General features: G+C 53.6%; 1 protein-coding gene across 1 annotated transcript in view; it reads right to left on the bottom strand.

Moving 5' to 3' along the window:
- The window catches only part of RNF213 (ring finger protein 213), a 134,485-nt gene extending 127,473 nt beyond the window's left edge, over positions 1-7,012 (bottom strand). Inside the window, exons 1-2 of the mRNA XM_025363892.1 lie at positions 6,981-7,012; positions 4,009-4,231 (exon numbers count right to left, since the gene is read on the bottom strand). Of these exons, the coding sequence (XP_025219677.1) occupies positions 4,009-4,105 (97 nt within the window). The 5' untranslated portion in view covers positions 4,106-4,231; positions 6,981-7,012. The remainder of the gene's footprint in view (positions 1-4,008; positions 4,232-6,980) is intronic.
- Between the last annotated feature and the right edge of the window lie 4,288 nt (positions 7,013-11,300).

The raw sequence follows: 11,300 nt of genomic DNA, 5'->3' as shown, positions 1-11,300 counted from the left end.
CTGAGGTCAGGAGTTCAAGACCAGCCTGGCCAACATAGTGAAACTCCGTCTCTACTAAAAATACAAAAATTAGCCAGATGTGGTGGCACACACCTGTACTCCCAGCTACTTGGGAGGCTGAGGCAGGAGAATCGCTTGAACCTGGGAGGCGGAGGTTGCAGTGAGCCGAGGACCAGCCACTGCACTCCAGCCTGGGAGACAGACCAAGACTCTGTCTCAAAAAAAAAAAAAAGAAAAAAGAAAATCTGCTATTGAGTAGAGCCACCTCCATCAATGACCTTAGCCAGATCTTCTGGAGAACTTACTGCAGCTTCTCCACCAGCACTCGCTGTTTCACCTTGCAGTTTTATGTTACGGAGATGACTGCTTTCCTAAGACCTCATAAACCAATCTCTGCTAGCTTCAAACTCTTCTCTGCAGCTTCCTCAACTCTGTCAGCCTGTGTGGAATTGAAGAGTTAGGGCTTTGCTGTGGATTAGGCTGTGGTTTAAGGAAATGTTGTGGCTAGTTTGAGCTCTCCAGACATCGCAGACTCTCTCCGTATCAGCAATAAGGCTGTTTCACTCTCTTATCATTTGTGTGTTCACTGGAGTAGCACTTTTTTAATTTTTTTTTTCTTTGAGATGGAGTCTCACTCTGTCATCAGGCTGGAGTGCAGTGGCATGATATCGGCTCACTGCAACCTCTACCTCCTGGGTTCAAGTGATTCTCCTGCCTCAGCCTCCCGAGTAGCTGGGACTACAGGTACACGCCACCACACCTAGCTAAGTTTTGTATTTTTAGTAGACATAGGTTTTCACCATATTGGCCGGGTGGCTCCCTCTCTCTCTTTTTTTTTTTTTTTTTTTTTTGAGATGGAGTCTCACTCTTGTCACCTAGGCTGGAGTGCAGTGGAGTGATCTCGGCTCATCGCAACCTCCGTCTCCTGGGTTCAAGCAATCCTTATGCCTCAGCCTCCCAAGAAGCTGGGATTATGGGCATGAGCCACCACACCCAGCTAATTTTTGCATTTTTAGTAGATGCCTCCCAAAGTGCTGGAAGCACTTTTAATTTCTTTCAAAAACTTTTCCTTTGCATTTACAACTTGGCTAACCATTTGGTGCAAGAGGCCTAGCTATCAGCCTATCTCAGCTTTCAACATGCCTTCCTCAAGAAGTTTAATCATGTCTAACTCTTGATTTAAAGTGAGAGGCATGAGGCCAGGTGTGGTGTGGGTGGCTCACACCTGTAATCCCAACACTTTGAGAGGCCAAGGTGGGCGGATCACTTGAGGTCAGGAGTTTGAGACCAACCTGGCCAACATGGTGAAATGCCGTCTCTACTAAAAATATAAAAAATAGCTGAAGGTGGTGCTTCACGCCTGTAATCCCAGCTACTTGGGAGGCTGAGGCAGGAACATCGCTTGAACCTGGGAGATGGAGGTTGCAGTGAGCTGAAATGGCACCACTGCCTCCAGCCTGGGTGACAGAGCAAGACTCTGTCTCAAAACAATGGAATAGAATTTAAAAAAATAAAGTGAGAGGCGTGAGACTCTTTTCACTTGTGCACTTAGAGGCCACTGTAAGGCTGTTTTTTTTCTTTTCTTTTCTTTTGAGACAGGGTCTCACTCTGTCACCCAGGCTGGAATGTAGTGGGACAATCGTGGCTTACTGCAGCCTCGACTTCCCAGGCTCAAGTGATCCTCCTGCTCCGGCTAATTCTTGTTTTTTGGGTTTTTTTTGAGATGGGGCTTCACCATGTTGCCTAGGCTGGTCTCAAACTCCTGGTCTCAAGCAATCTACTCACCTCGGCCTCCCAAAGTGCTGGGATTACCGGTGTGAGCCATGATGCCTAGCAAGGTGGGCCACCTTTTGATCTACCTTTTGATCCATGTTTCAGCAACCAAACAAAGACTCAGAGCCCTTCCTAACTCTACCAGCTGCAACATGAAATGCACAATCTCTGCCAGTGGCCCCACACTAACAAACTCAACCTGATCCAACTTTATATCATCTGGAACTCAATGTCTCCAGCCTGGCCAGGGGCTTCCCATGTCCCCATCCCAACTTCAAGGATCCCATCCTTTGCCACCCAATGTTCTCACTTTTTTTTTTCTTTTTATACAGAGATAGAGTCTTTCTACATTGCCCAGGCTGGTCTCAAACTCCTAGGCTCAAGTGATCCTTCCACCTTGGCCTGTAAAAATGCTGCGGTTATAGGTGTGAACTGTGGCATCTGGCTTAAGTGCCCCCGCTTTAACAGTAGACACCCTGCATGGCTAAGAGCTCGGCTTTCGTTGTAACTCAGCTAATCGCATGAGAGCTGGTGCTCGATTTTCTACAATTTCAACCCTGTGGCTACAGGAGAGAAGATTCTGACCCAGGGCACGCTAACGATCTCTCAGATCATTTATGCAGAGCTGCAGCCCAGACATCGAATCCCTGAGTTCATCCTTTTCACCACTTTCTCAGCGATGCTGGGGGCAACCAGCCAGCATCATTGCATTTCTTGGTTTTCGATAAATGTTCAAAAGCATCATGTAGAGAGTCACCAAATTCCTGGCCTCTTACGAGTGGTGAGTTAGGAGTCTCAAGTGCATTTGCTTTGCATGCCTCTAGAAACAGTTCATGCTGCGTACTACCAGTGCTCGCAGCACTATTATTAATAGAAGTGGAGCCCTTAGGCCGCGCGGTGGCTCACACCTGTAATCCCAGCACTTTGCAAGGCCGAGGCAGGTGGATCACCTGAGGTCAAGAGTTCGAGACCAGCCTGGCCAACATGGTGAAACCCTGTCTCTACTAAAAATACAAAAATTCACCAGGTGTGGTGGTGGATGCCTGTAGTCCCAGCTACTTGGGAGGCTGAGGCAGAAGAATCACTAGAACCTGGGAGGCAGAGGTTGCAGTGAGCTAAGATCATGCCACTGCACTCCAGCCAGAGCAACAAGAGCAAAAAAACTCCCTCTAAAAACAAAAAAAGAACGCGGAAGGACTGGGGTTCACACCCTGACCCCTAAACTTGAAGGACAACATCGGAGAGACCCTGTGGCAAGCAGCTGGGCAAAGACTGAAAGAGGGGAAGGGTGGTGCAAAGGTCTTGCGGTGGAAACACACCTAGTGTATCCAGGAAGGGCCAGGAGGCGGTGGGCTCTGGGGGCAGGAGAGGGAGCCAAGAGGAATGGGGTGGGCAGCCGTCTATGTAGGACCTTGTGGCCACCATCAGGGCTCCTGCTGCTCCTGAGTTACAGTGGTGGTGGAGGCGGGTCTTAGAAGGGGTCTGTGGTTTGACTGTCTGCTGTGCTGAGCGTAAGCAGGAAGGCAGCGTGGAGGCGGGGAGACCAGCAGGGCCCTCTGCATGTGAGGCATGGAGGAAGGAGAGGGCCCAAGGGTGGTGGGTCCGACAGAAGCAGCTGGAATACGGAGGTGCCCTCACCAGTGGAGGCAGGGCTGGGCTTTGGACACAGAAAGGCTGAACGTCTGGGGCTGCCAGTTATAGGGTTGGTATTTAAAGCCTCAGAGGAGGAGAACCAGTCTGAGGTCCCAGAAGCCAACAAAATTGAGGATGGACTCAAGACGGTCAGCAGGCAAGGCCCGCCTGACACTGCCCTGCTCCTGCCTCTCCACCGGCCTCCCGAGTCAGGGAGGTGCCTGGGCAGGTCCTGGGGCCCCCTCACAGCCCTTCAAAAACGAACCTAGGCAGAGTTCTCAACCCCTGCAAAGCCTTGAACTCTGCTTCCCTGCAGCATCCTCTGAAACCTGCTACCAAGCCTTCAGCTCAGCCCGACACTTCTCATTCCCCGGGGGGAGGAAGAACCGGGAGCTCTCCAGGAAATGAAACTGAAACTTTTCAAAAGCACCAGGAACCCCTAGCAAAGACACCGACAAAACTTCTTGAGAGTTCTGTAGCCACAGAGGATCTCGGCCCCATCTGGGCTGCCTGCTGCCCAGGGTTTTCATTTCCTGGAAGGGAGGCGAGACATCTCCGGGGGTCCCCACTGCCCCAGCCTCCACCAGCACCCCGGGACCTCACCTGCTATGGGGGCTGCAGGAGGCAGCCTCTCTCCGCACTGGCTGCAGAACCTGGGGGCTTCCTCCTTGGAGACATGATGGCACGAAGGACACTCCATGCGTCCTGCTGGGACGACTCAACACCCGCGCTGGTGCCCTGCAGATCTAGAAGCAAGAGCAGGAGTTGCTGGCAGCCCGCTATATACCAGCCTCCTGTCACGTGACCACAGCTTCGGTTTCATTTTCTGGGAAAGTGAAATCACAGCAGCCCAGCTGGTCCCCTGGTTAATCGAAACCCAACAGCAGCAGAGGCCAACCCCAGCCCCTCCCTGCTCTCTGCCGCCCTCTTGGCTCTCAAGCTTTTGCAGTCTCTGCCCTGGTCCCTCACTCAGTCAGCCCAGAACCATTCCTGCTGCTGAGGACAGGGGTTGGGCCGGGTGGGGATAGGGGATGCTCCAGACAGGCTGGGGCAGCCACGTGCTGTTCGGCAGGGTACCACAGCCTGCCCTGAGCAAGGTGCTCAGCCTCCTGGTGCTTCACCCTCCTCATCCTCTAAAGAGGACTAGAGCACCTGCCCCACAAGTGACAGGGCCTGAGCAGGAAGCCCAGAGCTACTGGGCTGGCAGTCAGATTCCTAGTAATGGGGGGAGGCTGCCGTCCACACAGCTCCCCACTCTGCACTGACCACCTGCCCTTAGAACAGCCTCTGTGGTGATGGCATCAAACCAAGGTGATGGTCACAGCGAGTCCAGACCAAGACTCAGGCCAGCATCCCCGGCCTCCAGGGTCACTTCTCGCATCCAGGGTGAGAGTGGAGATGGCATTTGGGCTCTTGGCCACCTAATAGTGGAGGACCTGACTCTCTCTCTCCCCAGTAAGAGGCCCCAGGGCACACTGGCCCACCCACCCCCTTCTTCTGATGGCTTCGAACCAAAGAACTCCACTGGGGCAGTGGCCGGAGCGGCAGCTGAGTGGTGCCTTCAGCAGCAGGAGGACACTCAGGCCCCCTCCCTGCCCTGGCCCTGCCCTCTCCTCCCACTGAGTCTCCATCACAGGGTGGGCTGATTCAGGCCGGGCCTGAACGAGGGATGGAGGCACTGGGTGTTGGTTCCCTGGCTTCACCTGTGTGGGAGACTAATCTATGCCACTCCAAAACAGACTCTGTGGTCAATTTTGAGATGGCTATTCAGAGAAACCACACAATCAGGAGCAGTTCTGGGAAGCTGTCCTTTTGTAAAAGGCTATAAAGGAAATCCACATCACGAAACAGCAGACTGGAGCAGAAGCTCTCTCTGAGGCCCCATTATTTGCCTAGAGGGATCTCGGAACGGTCCCAGGGACACACAAGAGGAGTGCCTGCGGCCTCACCAGTTCCTCTGAGAGCAGCTCCGAGATCACTGGAGTGATTATCTGCACAAGACAGCCCTGTACACCTCCCCTCTCCAGCCCCAAGCTCCCATCCCAATGCCATAAATAAAACATCAATCATCTGTCGTCTGCAGTCTTCTCTTTGATGAGGTTCCCAATAAGTGTATGGGACAATTTGCATCTCTTTTCTCCAGGTCTGCTGCCCTTTTATTCCAGAGACTAAAATTACCTCTTCTTCAGAGTAGAAGGAAAGTTTAAAACTCCCCTTTCCCTGCCACAGCCAGGCCCTGGCCCTCCACACTCCACCTGAAGCAACCACCACTGGGCACTCCCTCCCTCAAACACCTTCGATGACTCCCCACCACCCAGGCCTCTTTCTTGCCACCGGAAGTGTTTCCTTCTCCAATGCTACACTGGGGAACCATAGACCAGAAAACTCGAAAAATCCTCCATAAAGCATCTTCTTCTTCTTCTTTCTTTTTTTTTTTTTTTACAGTTTCACTCGTCACCCAGGCTGGAGTGCAGTGGGCAATCTCAAATCACTGCAACCTCTGCCTCTGGGTTCTAGCGATTCTCCCGCCTCAGTCTCCCAAGTAGGTGGAATTACAGCCATGCGCCACCACACCTGGCTAATTTTTTGTGTTTTTAGTAGAGAAGGGGTTTCAGGTTGGCCAGGCTGGTCTGGAACTCCTGACCTCAGGTGATCCGCCCGCCTTGGCTTCCCAAAGTTTTGGTATTACAAGCATGAGCCACCGCGCCGGCCCCCTAAAGCATCTAATTGTTCCGTCTGCACTAGGGGCCGAAAGACATAAGAGAGCGCCCCAGGCACCCAACACTGCTGCATTCAATACCCTTCCTGTCTTTTCTCTGCCATTTTTCCCCAAGCACAGACACTGCCTCCCAAATCAAAGCCCATCCCCCCAACCACAACCAAAGTCAACAAGGTGGGGGCAGGGAGAGGTCACCACCATGTTTGCACAGCTCCTTCCCCTCCCGGCCTAGACTCCCCCAGGACCCGGCCCACCGGCTTGCAGGCAGCCATCCAGCAGGGCTGCCCACCCCGGCCTTGAACCCCGCGCTCGGGCGACTTCGCCAAGTCGGGAGGACGCTGCGCGGTGCGGTCCGGAAGGGGCGATGCCTCCCTCGTAAAAGTTAGGAATCTGTTTTTGCAACTTCACTTTTCCGTTGTTGCAATTCATGCAGGCGCAGGATTCCCGGGCGGAGCTGCAGGCCCCGGTCCGGCTGTCCCCGTCCACTACCCGCCCGTGCCCCGGCCACTTCCCGGGGGCAGCACTGCCGGGGCGCAAAGGCTCCTCCGCGCCCCGGGATGGGCGGGTCGGGGGCGCTCTGCGCTCCGGGGATGTCGCCGGGGTCCCATGGGTGCCCGCTGCCCCCACCCCGGCCCCTCCCGCAGCCGGGAAACAGGGTCGGTGGGCGCCGCGGGCGGGGCTGGACCGGGCACCCCGGCGGCGAAACCGAAACTTGGAGCCGGCAGGAAGAGGCGGCCGGGAGGGGCATCCGGACGCAGGCGCCGCTCCCCGGGACCGGGTCAGCCCGCCCACCCGCGGGGCCCACTGCACCCTAGCCCGCTCCCCGCCCCGGGAGACTCTCCGCGTCCGCTCGCACCTGCGGCCCCCGAGCTCGCCGCCTGCCGCGCGCTGTCGCCCCTCGGGTCACGGGGCCCTGGGCCCGCCCTGCCCGCCGCCGCTGGACCCGCGCAGGCGTGTGCGGAATTCCCCGCCGGTGGCGCCTCCCAGTGACTCCGCGCCCCCAGCCCCCGGGAGGCGCCTCGGGCCGCTGCGCGCCGGGGACAGGCGCGGGAGGGGCCTCGGTTCCCGCCAGGCGTGGGGCGCATGCGGGTCTCCCGGAAGCCCAGACCCCGGGCGGGCCTGAGCAGTGGAGTGGGGCCGGACAGGTGCGCCCCCTGCCCCGGCGCCCAGCACCTCGGACAGTGTCCGCGGCCCGGCAGAGCGGGCGGCCAGCCTGGGAGCCGCCCAGAGGGCGCCCGGCGGGTGCAGTGAAGGTCGTCAGCGCGCCGCGTGGGGGCCTTTGCGGATTAAGGGACCTCCGCGGCCCCGCGCAGAGCGCTCTGTCACTGATGACGGAGGGGCCACACCGGCCCGCGCCATCCCCCGTGCCTCAGTTTCCCCATCTGTGAGGCTCACGGTGTAACCAGGGACCTCCGTTTTAAAATCGCCCACTTTCTTTTTCTTCCTTCCCCTCTCACCCCTTCACCCCGTCCCTCTCTGGACACTGCACCTCTCTGCGCATTCCAGAGGGGATCCTCATCCTGAAACAATTTCCGGCGCGGAGCCCCAGCTGAATCCTCCTGCTTAGGGGGGTTGCCAACAATTAGTCCAACATCCTCGCCAGCCACCCCTCCTAACCGACAACTGCCCACGACAGCCATGGGAACAAGACACAGATCCTGCCCCTACCCCACTCCCCACGGCGCCCATGGCAAGTTTCCCTAGAAGAACCCGATGGCAGCCTGGGCAACATAGAGAGACCCCATCTCTACAAAACATCATTTTTAAAAATTAGCTGGCCGTGGTGGTGCACCTGTAGAGGCTGAGGCAAGAGGATCGTTTGAGCTCCAGGCTGCAGTGAGCCGTGATCATACCACTGCACTCCAGCCTGGACGACAAAGTGAGATCTTGCCTCAAAAATGAACAAACACAAAAACCTGAGGGTAAATTTTTAATTTTAAGATGGCATTTTTTATTTCTTTGTTTGTTTTTTGGAGATAGAGTCTCACTCTATACTCCAGGCTGGAGTCAGTGGTGCGATCTTGGCTCACTGCGACCTCCACCTCCCAGTTCAAGTGATTCTCATGCCTCAGCTTCCAGTAGCTGGGATTACAAGCACCCGCCACCATGCCTGGCTCATTTGTGTAATTTTAGTAGAGACGGGGTTTCTCCATGTTGGCCAGGCTGGTCTCAGACTCCTGACCTCAGGTGATCCACCTGCCTCGGCCTCCCAAAGTGCTGGAATTACAGGCATGAGCCACCGCACCCAGCCAAGGTGACACTTTAGAACGCTAGTTGGGCATCTTCTCACTTTACTGGGTCTCCGATTAAAACCTGCTTTTTCCTCCCACCAATCCTGACTGCACCACCGCACTCCAGCCTGGGCGAAAGAATGAGACTTTGTCTCTAAACAGTTAATTTCAACTGTTTCTTTTGACTTTTTCAATATGACTAGTCGAAATGTTTAAATGACTTGCATGGCTCACATTGGTGGCTTACATGATTTTTCTGTGGGACAGTGCTGTCTCCGTGATCACAGTCTGCCTCTACCAGCTGCTGCAGCAGGTACACATAAGCCCTTGGAGCTTTGCCTCTTGCCCATGTAACAGTGCTGGGCCGGAGTGCCACTCAGCAGGGTGCCCTCCTCCGCTCTGCCATTTTCACCCCATGGCTTTAGAGGGCACCCAAAGAATCATCTCCATCCCAGGCAGCAGAAAGCGGGAAGGAGCCTGGAGGGAGAGGTTGTTATTGGCTGGGCTTAGAAATGGCACACACGCTTCTCACACTTCATGTGCTGTGTATGCTTGCCAGGCTGTTGAGACATAGGACCCTAGACCAGAGGGGTTAAACATGTGGATGAAAAGAGTCAAACTCTGTAAAATATTTGAAGAGATTTATTCTGAGCCAAATATGAGTGGCCATGGTTTCACTTACGTCCTTGTGAAGAGACCATCAAACAGACTTTGTGTGAGTAATAAAGCTTTTTAATTACCTGGGTGCAGCCACAGGAGTCTGCAAAGACAGTCAGTGAAGGGAGATAGGGGTGGGGCCGTTTTACCGGATTTGGGTAGGTAGTTGAAAATTATGGTCAAAGGGGGTTGTTCTCTGGCGGGCAGGGGCGGGGTCACAAGGTGCTCAGTGAGCCAGGATGAGTCAGGAGAAGGAATTTCACAGGGTAATGTCATCAGTTAAGGCAGGAACAGGCCATTTTCACTTCTTTGGTGATTCTTCAGTTACTTCAGGCCATCTGGATGTATACGTGAAGGTCACAGGGGATAAGATGGCTTAGCTTGGGCTCGGAGGCCTGACCCATAGCCTGTGGCACAGCCCTCAGGCAGTCCTGACAACATGTGCCCAAGGTGTTTAGGTGCAGCTTGGTTTGTACATTTTAGGGAAGCATAAGACATCAATCAAATGCATTTGAGGAACATACTGATTTGGTCCAGAAAGGCAGGAAAATTTGAAGCGGTGGGGGCAGGAGACTTCCAGGCTGTAGGTAAATTGAAACATTTTCTGGTTTACAATTGGTTGAGTTTATCTAAAGACCCGGGATTAATAGCAAGGAAATGTTCAGGTTAAGATAAAACACTGTGGAGACCAAAGTTTTTTTGAAGTCTCATAGTGCCTGCCTTTAGAGACAAATAGATGACAAATGTAATGTTTCCTATTGAAACCTTTAAAAGGTGCAAGAGTCTCAGTTAATCTCTTCAGGATTCAGAGGGCCTGGACGAAAAAGATGTAGCAATGTTCACAGAGATTCTTTACAGATGCAAATTTTCCCCCACAAAGGACAGCTTTGCAGGGCCATTTCAAAATATGGTAAAGAAACATGTTTCGGGGTAAAACATTTTGATTTTCTTCTTTGTCACGTAATGTTATGCCACAGTCAGATTGGAAAGTAAGTCCCGAGGCTGCCTCCTTTGGAGAGGCTAGTCAGAAACCCGAAAGAATGCTCCCGTTTGTCTCTCACTTATCTACGACCTGGAAGACTTTCCAAAGTTGTTCGGCCTTTCCAGTGTGCATCTTACATAGATTGAGGTCTCATGTCTCCCTAAAATGTATAAAACCAAGCTGTGCCCTGACCACCTTGGACACATGTCGGCAGGACCTCCTGGGGCTGTGTCACGGGCAGGTGTCCTCAATCTTGGCCAAATAAACTTTCTAAATTAACTGAGACTTGTCTCAGGTATTTGGGGTTCATACGAAATATAGGATTAAATGAAATCCATCTGAGAATGTTTGGTTTGTAAGGCATGACTCCCTGATGCCTTAGATAGGAATTTGGGCAAGATAAAAAAAATCAGAATTTAGTCTTCAAAGAGCAGAAATGTACCATCTCACAGCTCTGGAGGCCAGAAGCCCAAGATCAGGGTGTTGGCAGCACTGGGTCCTGCTGAGGCTATAAGGGAGTATCTGTTCCAGGCCTCACTCCTGGCTCCTGGTGATCACTGGTGCGGGCTGAATTAAAAGTCCTGAACCTCTTTGACAGAGACTAACAGACCCTCTTCTGGCTACAAAACAACAACAATTTTTTTTTTTTTTTTTTTTTTTGAGACAGAGTCTCGCTCTGTCGCCCAGGTTGGAGTGCAGAGGCGTGGTATCAGCTCACTGCAAGCTCCACCTTCAGGGTTCACGCCATTATCCTACCTCAGCCTCCCGAGTAGCTAGGACTACAGGCACCCGCCACCACGCCCGGCTAATTTTTTTGTATTTTTTACTAGAGACAGGGTTTCACCATGTTAGCCAGGATGGTCTCAATCTCCTGACCTCGTGATCCACCGGCCTCGGCCTCCCAAAGTGCTGGGATTACAGGCGTAAGCCGCCGCGCCCAGCCAACAACAAAATTTTTAAGTCCCAGTCACAGCAGGACAGAGGCTGGCCGTGTCCCACCTGCTTCCCAGCCCCAGCCCTCTTACTATCATCACCAGTGTCAGGCCTCTGAGCCCAAGCCTGCACATATTCATCCCAGATGGCCTGAAGCAAATGAAGAATCACACAAAAGAAGTGAAAATGGCCAGTTCCTGCCTTAACTGATGACATTACCTTGTGAAATTCCTTCTCCTGGCTCATCCTGGCTCAAAAGCTCCCCCACTAAGTACCTTGTGACCCCCAACCCTGCCAGCCAGAGAGCAACCCCTTTTGACTGTAATTTTCCACTACCTATCCAAATCCTATAAAACAGCCCCACCCCTGTCTC

Source organism: Theropithecus gelada, chromosome 16 (genome assembly GCF_003255815.1).
Source record: "Theropithecus gelada isolate Dixy chromosome 16, Tgel_1.0, whole genome shotgun sequence".
NCBI classification, from domain to species: Eukaryota; Metazoa; Chordata; class Mammalia; order Primates; family Cercopithecidae; genus Theropithecus; species Theropithecus gelada.
This window is presented reverse-complemented; position numbering and strand designations above follow the sequence as displayed.